Source organism: Equus przewalskii, chromosome X, assembly GCF_037783145.1.
Source record: "Equus przewalskii isolate Varuska chromosome X, EquPr2, whole genome shotgun sequence".
Lineage (NCBI taxonomy): Eukaryota > Metazoa > Chordata > Mammalia > Perissodactyla > Equidae > Equus > Equus przewalskii.
This window is the reverse complement of record NC_091863.1, coordinates 86,304,924-86,319,836: the sequence shown is the minus strand read 5'-3', so window position 1 is coordinate 86,319,836 and position 14,913 is coordinate 86,304,924. Positions and strand designations below refer to the sequence as shown.

At 35.5% G+C, this 14,913-nt stretch overlaps 1 protein-coding gene across 3 annotated transcripts in view; it reads right to left on the bottom strand.

Annotated features, from left to right (window-relative positions):
• Positions 1-326: 326 nt before the first annotated feature.
• The window catches only part of DNAAF6 (dynein axonemal assembly factor 6), a 35,930-nt gene continuing 21,343 nt past the window's right edge, over positions 327-14,913 (bottom strand). For all 3 annotated transcript variants that reach the window (XM_070605175.1, XM_008509161.2, XM_070605176.1), the window contains exons 6-7: positions 5,729-5,814; positions 327-1,338 (exon numbers count right to left, since the gene is read on the bottom strand). In XM_070605175.1, coding sequence (XP_070461276.1) covers positions 1,209-1,338; positions 5,729-5,814 — 216 coding nt within the window. In that variant the 3' untranslated portion in view covers positions 327-1,208. The remainder of the gene's footprint in view (positions 1,339-5,728; positions 5,815-14,913) is intronic.

The following is a 14,913-nucleotide window of genomic DNA, read 5'->3' as shown; positions in this document are numbered from 1 at the left end:
TACCCTCAATTCTTGCCCCCACAGAAGAAAGTCATGGTGGTAATTTCAACGTCAAATTCTCTACAACAGCTTAGTGTTTTAACACAACCATTTTTTGCAAAATCTCAGTCTTTTCCTTCTATTTGATCTAGTCACAAACTAGATGCACAGTAGTTATCTGCATAATTAAGTCTAGAAAATACCTGCTTGAGTATTTAATCCCTTAATAGTTCACATAGACGAAATAAATATCTTCCAGTTGTTCATCTCTTTTCAAAATTTGCTCTTTTCAAAATTTTCAAAATGTAACTCCACAGTTCTACAGTGATGTCTGAGGCAAAGTCACACAAGCTTTAAAATATAATTTATTCATAAATAATTCTGAAATAAACTTATGTAATACAGTACAGAAGAGGTAAGGGGCATTGGCATAATTCATGAAAACAGATATTTCCAATTAAGAATAAACATAGGAAATGAAAGGGAAGAGGATTTGTAAATGTGTCACTCTTTTCTTTATATTCCTTTTAAATGTCAAGGATTTCCATTACTAAATATAAACACAGTACCCCAAAAAGCATTGTTAATAACTGTTATTGCACAAAAGGAAAAATATTTTTAACCTAACTAGATCCAAACATTGAGAGCAGAACTGGGGAAGCCAAATAATACTGTGTACTCAAGACTTTTTCTTATTCAAGTAAAAAACACGTAGTTCATATGGTGCATCAAACTATTTATAATCCTTTATTTGTATATTCCAGAACAATAGTGAGAGCCTAAAGAGAGAACACTCTAATAAATCATTTAATCAAATCAATGAAAAGACAACCAAATAAACTTTTCTGGTGATAATATGACCAATTGCTATGCAGTTGATTGTATCATAGTACAATTAATTGGCTGAAGTTCTTCAGACTACTAAAATAAGTGGACTAACAATTTCATGGTCATATTTTGGTTAATTGACCATGTAGTAATCTAACTGGTTAACCTACAAATTCTATCCAGCTATCACTATAAAAATGGAATAGCTTGTTAATATGAGAAAACAATATTTCCTACCAGAGTAATAGAAATGACTGTAAATGATCAGAATATCACTATAATTGAATTCAAGCCCTTTCCGAATATGTCAGAAAATTAAAGAGAAGATAGAAAACATTAACCAACTTTTTCAAAGTGTGTTATTATTTCTCAGTGCCCTTTTACCACTTATTCATGTATTTTCAGAAGAAATTAACAAAATCTAACTCTCTCTTCATAGGTATGGTGACTTCGAGAGTCTCGGTCTCCTGGACATAGAAAGCTTTGGCACTGTTGCATTCCACAGGATGGGGAAGGGTTATCAAGAGCTTCCTAAAAAACAAAAGAAAAGAAAAACCTAGAATCAGCTTCCTAAAGTGTTATCAAGAAGATATCACTTTTAATAAGGCAATGAAAAGCAGCATAACATTGGAATGTTAGGAACCAAAAAACAATATTTAGACAGTATAAGTACTGGGTCAAAATTACACCTAAATAACACAAATAGTATACTAGTTTTTTGGCCTTAAAAATCCAAGCAGTGGTTTTGATTCCCACCCCCTTTTTTTCTAAATTGACTTCATTTTGCATAATATAAACATAGTCTCAGGCTATGTTTATAGGCATAGAAATAAAACCTCTGCAACTTTCAGTTGGTTCGATAGATGTGTTGCCAGTCATACTTAGGTGCAGATGGAATGTAGCTGACTGATACAAATTTTAAAATTGGAATGGTTCTATAATAATTCTGCTGGCACAACTTCAGGCTGAGTCTCTACAGGTATAGTCATTGAAACTCAGGCTTGGAAGGATTTCAATACCAGATCAATGAAAGCGCTTCTCTCTGCTTGCTTCTGGTTCTTTCAACTACACATTGACAAGAACTCCCTGGGAGAGACTGCAGGGTTATTTTGCAGTTTATGGCTCAGTTGCTGGATAGCTGTATACCTTAAATGCATTGCTGGGATGAGACATCCATAATTCTGTCATAGTGGTATGAATCTGAATTATGCATGGGGTCAGCACATGCTGGTGTCTGAAGAAAATTAAATGCATGAAACACTTGTTACCTCACATTCTCAGCAGAGAAGCTTGAGTATCTCTCTAAAAAGTGGACAGAAAAGCTCTTTTAGAAGGGATAAGATCCAAATCAGCAAAGGAAACTGGTATTTTTTAGGGGTACTTATTGAATACCTGTATAAAGAACTAGTATTTGAAAACAAAACCCTTGAAAATCAATTGCCTGTTTACTCATTTGCAAAGACCTAAGTTCAGGAAACTGGGCTCATTAAAATTATTTATCACACATCTCTGGAACCTAAAGGAGAAATTTTCTGTGACTTTTGTCCCATTCCAGATATTTGGAGTAGGAGAAACAGCTCTCTTCATCTGAAGTAATGTATTTTAATGTAGCCTGTAATATTTGGCATCTCAAAAAAAAATGGGTGCAAAAAATTGATAGAGTCTACCTTTTTAAAGTTGTTTACAACATAGGTTGTGCTAGAGTTCGATTTGCTTTATCCCTTATTCTACAAATGATAATACATTCACTTTAAAAGGAAAGCAAAGTTCAGTGGTGGTAGCTTCATCACACCAAAAGACAAGTATAAATCAGCTGAAGAAGGAGTTCCAATGATAATGTGCACTTCTCTGTCCAGAGGGAAATAAATTCAAAGGAGACAGTTAGTGGCCATTGGAATGATCCATCTATGCCTGCATTTCTGTCCAGTCCTTAGTAGTATGGCTTCACATACTAAAACTCTGAACAATAGCACCTGTGCAACTTATTTCGGCTCTTAGGAGAAGGGAAGTATTTTTGTCTAGTCTGTTTTACTGTCTGCTATCTGAACTGAGATTTATATTTAAACAAAACAAAATTCTACAAATTCCTCTCCATGTACAATTCATTCAAGGACAGGAGTGTATCTTATCTTGGTGTCCCCCTAGTCTCTAGCAGAAGAGTTTATAAATGTTTGTTGAGTGAATAAATAAATGAATGAAAAGCAAATAAGTCTCCACAAAATGGTATTTGAATAACTACTATAGATTAGTACTAAAAATATGAGTAAACATTTAAACCCAAATCCCTCTACCTCTACATTGATAATATATTTGCTTTTTAAGAAGCTACAGTTTAGGCACTGATCAAATGTTTATTCGGTGTTAATTTTTGTTAGAGATTATTTAAATGCAAACAATAATGTATGAAAGGAAAAACAAAAAAATTATACAGTGAACTCTAGAGAGTTACATACTTACATTTACATTTGAGAATTCAAGTTGATGTTGCTTGCAAGAGATTTTTTTAAAAGACAACCTTGTTCTGTGCATATTCACATAATGCAGTTTTTATTTCATGTTATTATTATTAATAAATTATTTTATTTACATATCTGAGTTAAAAACAGATATGGCCTTCTTAAGGTTTCCTATTGGAGACACAGCTATTTTCAAAGAAAGTGCAGAAATAGCCACTGAGCTGCAATTCCCTATTCCATTTAGAAAACTTTTTTTAGGTATCAATGTCTTTGGACATCAGTCAACTCTCAAGCTGAATTAAAGGAGCTCAGCAAAGGTGAGAATCAGCTAAAGCAGAACTCGACCAAAAATTAGCTCATGCTTGTCTTTAGAATGCGTTTTTACTATCACATTCAAGGTATTCATTTATGATATTCTTAGAATTCATTTAGAAAAACAGTAAAACCCCATATGAAAACAAAAGACAAGAGATTGTGGGAAATTATCCAATTTCCCCCATCTTTCCTCCTTTCCATCTATTCCATGTTAGGAATCTACATGCCAAAACAACCAGTTTAAAAAAATGAAGAATTCAGTAAAGTGTGTTATTTCTTTTGGTTGTATAATGTTAAATGTCTTGTTTTCATTGGTAATTATAATGCAATTTGACTGATACTATTAGTCGATTTGATTAAAATGATTTCACTTGTTTTCTGCCATATAGATACATGAACAGAATGTCCTCTCTTATCTTTCTTGGAGTGAGTAAACATAGTGTTACATACATAGTGGTGTTGAAATTAGAAACTAAAGAAAGTTGATGTAAATATCAATAAACTCAAAAAGAAGATACATTTCCAATAATACAATTTCAGATAGTAGCATCTCTCCCAAGAAGGCTCTAGTGTTTAGGAAAGGTGTTAAAACCTTAATTCTATCTTTTGTCTTTTATCTTAATTAATGAATTTTTTCTTAAGAGAGTACATTTCTGCACTGAGCATTTAATATATAAGTGCGGTATGAGCCAAATGACCTAGTGCAGCCTACATTCTATGTGGAAGAGTATCTCTGTGTGAGTCTTTCATTTAGTGGACTCTGATAGGTATCTGGAATGACAGCACAGCCAGAGCAGCTGCCTAAAGATTGATGGAGACAGTGAGAACTGCTAGGGGAAGGGAAATTAATACCATGGTGTGTAGATATGAGTGTGCTTTTAACAAGCACACAAATATCATGGAAGATTGAGTGTTCATTTAACCAACTTTCCTTGCAAAGCTTTTGTGGAAGAGTAAATGTATGTATAATATGCAATGAAAAAATTACAATACTCCTTGAAGTGAATGGTAGAAATAATGGATGTAATTTTTATAACACGAGACAATTTTTTTGTGAGAATACATTTTTGAAATTATATAAGCAATGAGAAAACATTTGATATATATTCATCTGTAGATCATTTGGGGTAAATGCATCCACTGTAGCAATCAAGGTTAAGCTATGTATGAACATTGGGTTGTTTACACATAGAAATCCTTTGTACGAGGGATCTACTTTTTATTTTCTTGAAGCCCTAAGATCAACAAAGGAGAATGATAGGTACTGATACTGGAAGAAAAGAATGTGCCAGCAGCTGACTGCTCCCCACAGCTGGTTTGAAATGTTTATGAGTTACAGAGAAAGAACCACTGCAATCAACCAAAGTGTGCTCACCGCTATACATCCAGATGAAAAGTGGACAAAGCAAGGAGATATTTAGATATTTTATCTAGCACACACCAGGTTCCATCGATTCCCTTTTTATAGAGCTAGTTTTGAGAGACAAGACTGATTTATCCAGGTTTCAGGATCAACATTTTATACCAGAATTTTACTGCCTGTGTTGTGTTTTGGGAACATGATTTGAAGCTGTGTAGTAACAAGACTATTTTGAAAATATCCAAATTTTTAATTGAATTATTCCATTATCATCTGTATGATATTTAAAGGTATTCACACAACTTGAGGATCTAGTGATAATTAGCTGTTAGAATTTTTGTTTTACGTAATTGATGACAAGAATTTTTTGTTGATATTTAGATGAATATAATCAAATTTAACCTTAAAGCCCACAGTATCTAAAAAGTTTAAAGATACTGCTCCTCTGTGCTATCACTGTACAGAAAAACACATGCAATACTTAACACCTGGATTTTTCACCTCTAGCTATTTTTCCTGACAGATAAGCAAACTATATCTGAAGGTCAAGGACTGTGTTTCGGTAGTATCCACCAACTCTAAATGTATGGATGCAAAGTAGAAAAAAATCTAGGTATTTCCAAATATATTTATATTATGTAGATCAAACATCTGAATGGCTAACTGACTTTTTTACTTTTCTTCAGACTTTAGGGGTGATGCAAAATCACGATGTACACTTTGAAAAAGAATATTGACTAAAGATTCATTAGTATTTTAATACATTATTTTAGTTCTAAGTTTTACTCACTTATTAGGAGTACGAAGGTCAAGGATCATTTCCTGGACATCAATTTCAATTTCAGAAGGGTTCGTATTTGGCAGTTTAATTTTAACCTGAAAGAGAAAATGAGAAGAAAAATACCATTGTCTTGAAGAACAGTTAATTTGAAGAGCATAAGAAAATATGAGGAACTGAGAAGTAACATTTATTAAGTGCTAACTATGTGCCAGGTTCTGCTATTTCCTCAGAATGAGCTTGAGACGCAGAGATTATTACCCCTATTTTACAGATGGAGAAACTGAGATACAGAAGTTTAGTGAGTGGCCCAAGGAGAGCCGTCTGTAATTTGTCTAGGGTTTGACTCCAAAGTTATATAGAAAGAGTTTGGTTATTTGCCATTAACCTTCATTGTCTGAAGGTGCATACCAGTGCACCTCCTAGAGTTGGGACCTTCAACTGCCTTAATGGCAGTGGTTACTTTGTATAAAAAATGGCTAGTTCTCATGTTGGGTGTGGGTTGGTGATTTTGTCTTGTAATCTCCTGGTATAAACTCCCATACCACATTTCCTAGAGAAATGTAGGAGTATAGAAAAGTTGGTAATATAACAAAAGAGAAATAACAATATGACCCTTACACACAAAAACAGGGGCTATTTGTTGGTTTCATAAGATTTCACTTAAAAATGTCTCATTTCAATTACTACATGACCTAGCAATTCCACCCCTTGGTACATACCCAAAAGCATTTAAAGCAGGTGTCCAAACAAAAACATGTACATAATGTTTTTGTCCACAGCAGCATTATTCATAATAGCCAAAAGGCACAAATAACCCAAATGTGCATCAAGTGATGAATGGGTAACCAAACTGTGGTATATCCATAGAGTGGACTATTATTCAGCCATAAAAGGGAATGAAGTGCTATTATATGGATGAACCTTGAAAGCATTAAGCTAAGTGAAAGAAGCCAGGCACAAAAAACCACATATTGTAGAATTCTATTTATGTGAAATATCCAGAATAGGCAAATTCATAGAGACTGAAAACAGATTGGTGGTTGCCAGAGGCTGGGGAGGGAGTAAAGAGGAGTGACGATTTAACGAGTACAATTTCCTTTTGAGTTGATGACAATGTTCTGGAATTAGATATTGGTGATGGTTGCACAACATTGTGAATGTACTAAATGTCACTAACAGTAAATTTTATATTCTGTGTATTTTACCACAACACAAAGTCTCAGCCCTCACTCTAACTTAATTATCTTTTTGAGAGAAGTTGATGATCTCTCTATTTATCTATCCATCTATCTATCTGAGAGGACACGGCATATGTTTTCCATAAACAAAGAAAAAACAACCTAAGGTTAAGGTAAATTATGAAACCTTCTCTAAAATGAGCTAGAAGACTTGAAATATTGGACATCTGTTGATTTCAGAGCTGGACTGGCAAGGATAAAAGCAATAGGTTATGAGGGAAATACATATCAAATAAGTAATGTGAAAAAAATGGAATTCCTCGTAAGAAGCCTAAAGTAGGCAATAGTGTTTTTGCAATATAAAGTATGTGGACTAATACATGTCTGTGAGTTATATTTTACTTTATTAATTCTCTCTATAAAAATACTTGTAAATAGAGCCCTAGAGGTCCTACTATCTAAAGATAGCCTATGGTTAATATTTTCATTAAACAAAGAATTATCTCCTAATTGATATTTTGAAAATTCAAATCTTCATAATTAGAGATACGTTAAGTGAGAGAAATAGAATATTTCTCAAAGAGGTGGTTATAGGTGCTCTACTTCAAAGTCATTGAGCATTCTATCAGACAAAGAAAGACTCATTTTTGCTGTAATAACATTCAGATCTGACAGTCAAGTTTAGATGTCCTTTAGTTGCAGGATGATTCATGTCACCTGGACCAAGGGATATAAATATTTGTTTCTTTAGTCTGAAACATTTACATCTCTCAAGGAAAAAGATTATTTCCCCAGGGTCGAAATGACATTTGAGGAAGGAAAAAAATTATGACTTACGTGAAATTTAGATACAACTTCTGGATAGAACTTCAAAGTGGTTCTTAAAATCATTTGCAACTCCAGTGAAGGGTAATTAAGAAACAACTCACTAAATTTTCCTCTTGAGGAAATTAAAATTGTGTACTAAAATGGTTTCAGAGGAAGGACAGGAAAAGGAATAAATTAAGTGGAATGGTACGCATTAATATCTCATAAGATGGAAGATTCAATGAGGAATCTTAACTGAAAAACTCCTCCTGAAAGATGAATCAGATTTCTTTAGAAATACTTTTAATGAATTCCTGGAAAATAGACATGATTATTTATTGACTTCTAACTGTTTGTACCCAAGACCTAACTTGTCCCACATTAGTAAATACAGTATGTCACTGACAAGCAAGTAAACGGGTTGATGTTCCTCTCTTTACATAGGAGGCAAATAGAATTTATTTCAAAGAATAAATTATTTTAATAGGTAAACTAAGGAAAACTGCTAAAAATTTCATTGGGAAACTTTCAACCTTTTGAGAGCTCAACTTCTGGAGTCAAACTTGGGTTTGAATTCTGATTCTGTCACTATTAGTTCTTTATTGTTTATTAACAAAAACCAACTACACCTCCTCCCAATTTATGGCTCAAAACAACAATAAACAGTATCTCACACATTTTCTGTGGGTTAGGAATTTGGGGGTGGCTTAGCTAAGTAGTTCTGGCTTAGGGTCTATCATGAGGTTGTAGTCAAGTCATTGGCTCTAGCTGCAGACATCTGAAGGCTTTACTGGGGCCAGAGGGTTTGCGTGCAAGATGGCTCACTCACATGGCTGTCAGCAGGAGGCCTCAGTTCTTCATCACATGTACTTCTCCACAGGGTTTAGGGCTGCTTGAGTGTCCTTATGACACAACAGCTGTCTTCTCCCCAGAGTGAATGATCCAAAAGAGCAAGGCAGAACCAATGTGTTTTTTTTTTAACCTAGCCTCAGAAATTATACTTTTTCATTTCTGTAATATCTTATTGGTTATACAGGTCAGCCCTGTTCAATGTGAGAGGGAACTACACAAGGGAAGAATATCTGGAGGTGGGAATCATTGGGGGCCATCTTGTAGGCTGGCTACCACAGTACCCATCACTAACTTCAGTTCAAACCTCTGCCTTCTGGCCTTGTAAATAAAAAGGAAAAGGAAAAAAATTCACTAATTTAAGGTTTGTGAGATCCCTTCTTCCCACTTTCAGCTTGTCTTCAGGCAAGTAGTCAAAACTACTCAGTCTCTGGGAATACATTTTGGGGCTTCCCCGGACAGGTAAAGCTATGTTAAATTGCTTATAAATTGTTCTCATAGTCCTTCGTTTATCCTCTTCTATGTGTTGTAACAGAGCTGGCTTAATACTAAAGCCTTTGGGGGGGGGGATCATTAATGCGTGATTATTGTTTTGATTTTTTTTTTAAAGATTGGCACCTGAGCTAACATCTGTTGCAAATCTTTTCTCTTCTTCCTCTTCTTCTCCCCAAAGCCCTCCAGTACATAGTTGTATATTCTAGTTGTGGGTCCTTCTGGTGGTGCTCTGTGGGACGCCGCCTCAGTGTGGCCTGATAAGCGGTACCATGTCCATACCGAGGATCCCAACTTGCGAAACCCTGAACGTCAAAGCAGAGTGCACAAACTTAACCACTCGGCCATGAGGCCAGCCCTTCATTTTGAGTTTTAAGTTTCCTCTTTCTTGTCTTGTTCTTATGATAGATTTATATAACAAGATGGCTCCTGGGGAGATCATATTCCTATAATCTGTAAGTGATTAATACATGTTCCCCAGCTCCTCAGATAAGTATTTATGATCATATTATGTTTGAAAATTAAAATGAGAAGGCCAAATAGCAAGTGTTCCATAGAGGTCATTGGTTCTAGATTTCCTCTTGAATTGTCACTTCCTCACTACCAGAACAGAAGAATAAGTGACACACATCTTATATGTAACTTGGCCAGTCTATGGTATTTATTGAAATTTCAGTCAACCTTAAGATATACAGAAGGGTTTGGGCTGACTCTTTGGAAGATACTCTTATTTAATTTATGGGTTCTAGATACTTAAAAACATTTTTATTTGACAGAGATACAGCAACCACCACCAATATAGTATTTGATTCTTAGCAAAGAAGTTAAGACTATTTGAGTTTCCTTTTGAAACTTAACAACATTAGGATATTTTGACTAACAGAAAAAGTTTGGGTAAGCCTCATTTTGAATTGCTTCAGTGATTTAATTTCCCATTGTTTAACTATGGAAGCACAAGTGAGATATTTTTTCAACTGCAGCTAAGTATTTTATAATTTTATAAGTATTTTATAAAAACTGTCATGAGCAATGTAATCTGTAGGAAAATGAAAAAAATCTAAAGGTGATGGATCCTCACTGTGAAGTTAAATAGAATAAAAACATAGAGTTATGTGTTTTCCAAAACTAGGGCATAAAACCAATACATATCTTTTTAAATTAATGGATAAATTTTCTATAATGTTACCATTTTGAAACATTCCAGTACTATATTGCCATGCCTGTCTTATAAGATGATAGAAGCATGACTCTTCTCTCACAGGAGTTAAGAGTAAGCTCTACGCATTCTGGAGTAAGACCACTCATCTATAGGACCTCTGTACCTCTATTGGCACCCACGCTTACCCCCAAACACTCACAGCCTCACCACCACCAGCTGTCTTGAGACTACCAGAACTAAATTCGTTATACTTTTATCTCTATCCGTCAATAAACACAAGAAGCCTCAGATTCCCAAGTCCTTCCTTATCACCTAATAATTACCATCTGGATCTTCATATCTCCTATTTTGTTTCCATTTCCTACCCCTTATCAACTCATGAAACCCTTCCATTAGGTCCTCTGGAACACATAGTACATTATCCCTTATCTCATAAGCCTCTTTGAATATTCTCTTCCAACTTCTTAGACTAACTGAAATCTGAATCTCCCTTGATGACACTGCTTCCCTTGTAGTCTTCTCAGTTGATGCCTGTTTTTTTCCTCCCATCCTCCTTATATCACTGGGCCTGCTCTTCCCTCCAGTTTTTTGAAATAAATCTCAAGTCTTCACACTATACCACCAATACCCTCATTGTTGCAATCATCTACCAATTCCTGAGTTACCCCCCACCCCGATTTCTCTAAGAATAGTTCTTTGTTCTCTATTGATGTTTCTAACATTGACTTTTGTCTTAAATCTTGGTGATTTAAATATCCACTTAGATAACTTTTTTTTAAACATTCTACATTCACTTCTTCATCTCCTTCAAGTCTTGGCACAAGTATTGCCTTCTTGATGAGGCCTTCCCTCACTACACTATTTAAAATTGCTGCCACTACCAATCCTAGTACTCCCTATCACTTCTCCTTGTTCTTTTCCCTTTCATAGCATTTATCACCTTCCAATGTGTAATAAAATTTATGTGTTTATTTTGTTCCTTTATATCTCCTATTAGAAAGTATGTTCTGTGAGGGAGGTGATATTTGTGTTTTTTTTACAGTATATTCAGTGCTTAGAATAGTAACTGTGCCTCGTAAGCACTCAATAAATACTTGTTGAGTAAATGAATAAATGAATGAATGCAAGGATGGTTCAATATTAGGAAATTTAATATAATTTACCAGTAGATCAAAAGTAAAAATATCATATGATCTCCACATATGTTAAAAAGGCATTTGACCAAATTCATCATCCATTCTTGCTTAGAACTCTTAATAAAATCAGAATCGATGAATAGTTCCTTAATACACAACCAAAAAGTCAGTATCAGGCCAAATGAGGAAACACCAGAAATATTCTAATTAAAGTGAGAAATAAGAAACAATGACCAATATTTACCACTATTATGTAATGTAGTTCTGGAGGTACTAAGTGATGCAATTAAACAAAGAAATAGGAGGTACAATTATCGTTATGTGAGAGAAGAACATTCTAAGTGGAATGAACAGCAAAGAATCAGGAAATAATTTGACATATTGAAGGATCATGAAGAAGGCCAGGGTGGCTAGAAAATAATGAACAAGGAAAAAATGTGGTATTAAAGGAAACTGAAAGACTAAGTATGGTTCAGATCATATAGAGCCTCAAAGGTTAAGATAAGGAGTTTGGATTTTGTTCTAAGTGCAATAGGAAGCCATTGAGGGTTCTGAGCAAAGAAGTGACATGATCTGATTTACTTTTTAAAAGGATCTCGTTAGACACTGTAGAAAGGCTACAAGGAAGCAAGAATGGAAGGAGGGAAATGAGTCAGGAGGGAATCATAATGGTCCAGATGAGAAATGATGGTGGTTTGGAATGTGATGGTAGTTGTGGTGGTAATGAAAATTAGATGGATTTAGAATATATTTTGAAAGTAGAGCCAAGAAGACTTGCTGATGGATTACGTATGAGGTATAAAGGAAAGAGGAATGAGGGATGATTTAGGTTTTTAGCTTGTGCAGTTGGGTAAATATTGTTGCCATTTCCTGAGGTGAGGATGATCAATGAGAAAGAGGTTTGGGAAAGACAATCAAGAGTTCTGTTTTGGACATGTTAGGTTTGAGTTGCCTAATAACCAAGTGGGAGATGAGAAGTAAGCAATTGGTTATAAGAATCTGAAGCTCATGGGAGAGGTCAAGACTAGATTGATAAATAGTATTTAAAGCCACGGGACTAGATGGAAAGAGAATAGAGAAAAAAAGACATAGGTCTTTTTCAGAGACCTAGAGGACTTCAGACAGGAGACGAAGAGCCAGTGATTTGGGACCAAAGGAGATGAGGAATTCCCAGTGATTTTTGAGGAAAACCAGCAGAGAGTGGGGCATTAAAGTAAAGAAGAAAACATGTTTCAAGAAGGAGGGAGTAATTAAGAGCATGGAATACTGCTGACTGGTGCACCTTCTGTTCAGGACAGGACAACTCTTCATTTTTCAGGACTGTCTCTCTTATTGCAGGATTTAGAGCATGCCTGGCCCCTGAGTACTAAATGTCAATACATCCTGTAACTAAAAATGCCTGCACTCATTTCTAAAAGTCCCCTTGGGGCCCATACCATGACTACCTTTGTACTCTTTGTTCATTAGCTCTAGTGACACACAGTAGGCACTCAATAAACATTACATGAGTAAATAAATGGGTCCTTGTCATCAGCTAGAAAGTATTCTTGAGTGTCTTCTATACTAAAAAAAAAAAAAAATCCCCAAATTCTGCTTCCTCTTCAACAACCATCTCCTCTCTTCTCCTTCTCTGCTAAACTTCGTCAGAGAACAATCTATATTTACTGCCTTTTCTTCCTCACTTCCTATTAGCTTCTCAGCTTTCTTCAATCTGGTGTTGGCCCCTACCATGCAACTGAAGCTGCTCTCTTCCAAAGGTCACCAGAGACTTCTTAATGGATGAATCTAAAGGTTCCTTCTGCACCCTAATCCTGCTTTACTTCTCTGCAACAGTAGATACTATTATGATTTCCTCCCATCTCTGAATATCCTTCTCAGTTCCTCTTCCTTTATCCTTCCCTCAATTATTGGTATTTTCTAGGGTCAATCTGTGAATCTGCTTGCATGGATTCAGAAGTTTCTGCCAGTTCTGGTTCAAGGATTCTGGACCATGTGATTCAGATATTTTAATGAAAGCTTCTCAGAATGACATCATCAAATGTAAAATTACTGATTTTTATTACCAAGTAATATGTATAAAACATCTTTCGCCCTTATTTCATCTCTGAACTTAAGCCCATCTCAAACTGTCTCTCCTCCGCATGTCTCTCTATCTCTATCTTTCTCATTATGGGGGACTTTTATTTTCAATTCTACTAATTTTGGTATTATTTAAAATTTTAAATATATATAACTTTCATAATCAGAAATATATTAAGTCTATACAGTTATATTATCTTTAGAGGGGGTATTCATCCCCCACCATTATGAAAGAATGTTATGATATTAACTATAAATGTATGTATATTACTGAGAACCATTAGAAATTTAATTGAAGGTTTACTGGTGCTGTCTGGAGCTGATTATAAGGAATTGTATTACAGCTCAGATATCTTTCTCTCTGCCACACAGTCTGATATATAACCAACCAAATAAGGTTAGCATAATCAGAAAGCCTACAAAAAAATGTGTTCATCCTCTAGAATTTTAAATGGAAAACAGAGTCCATTCCATTATCAAGCAGCCAAATCTATTTATTCTTTAAAAGTAAACAAATATGACTTTTAACCTTAAGAGAGAAAACAGGATTTGAGAGGCAGACCATTCAAGAAACCAGTGAATTCTCAGAGGATGGCAGACACTTTGCTCTGAATGATTGATAGCCCTTTCTCAGTTGAATACGTGTGATAAACATGTGACTTCTGCTTGTGTCTGCCAGGTGGTGACTGACTCCTATCCCATGCCTGATTCTCACTCTATTCTCATTGAGATTTACAGATGGAGTAAGGCTCATATCCAGGTGAGCAGGTGATGATGAAAAAAAAAAAAACAGGCTTGTTTTTCAGGTCAGGTCAGAATGTTCCTTTATCAGTACAGATCAATTAAAGTAGGAACACCAAAATATTATGTATCCATTGAAGCTCAAAAAGAGTAACAAGTTATCTGCAGGCTGCTTTTCCCCTCTCCTAGAACAAATGATGGCACAATACCAGTAACCCTAGCCCATTCATTTTTGGATTTTAGAGATAGTCTGCTGTTCAACACCCATGGGTGAAAATGGGAATCTACTGACATACTGCGCCACTGCACCTATCCCCCTTCCTGCTGCAAATAGTCCTATGGAGAAGCCAGGCTACCTCCCTACATATCTCTGTTACCTACAGTTCCTTTTTTCCACACTCTCCAACTGGCACGCAAGAGTTTAGGTACTTCAGTCAGCCCTGTTTCTCAGGGGTAGGCAGGTTCCCATTCTTTCCTACCTTGTTTCTGTGACAGCTTTTTGGCTTTCCCCATATGGTTGTTCATATCTCTAAGGCCATGCCACAATCTCAACCTCACTTCATTGATCCAATTACTCTTGGTTTTCAATACCTGCCTGGAAATGGAATGAGAATTCACAAGGCCTCTGTTTGAACTCTGCCTCTGATTGTTGACCCCATCCCAAGGGCCACCTATTCTGTCTCCATTTCATCCCATTTCTACAAGTTTCCTAGTCTTCCTCTCAACATCTCTCCCTCTCCAAACACACACTTG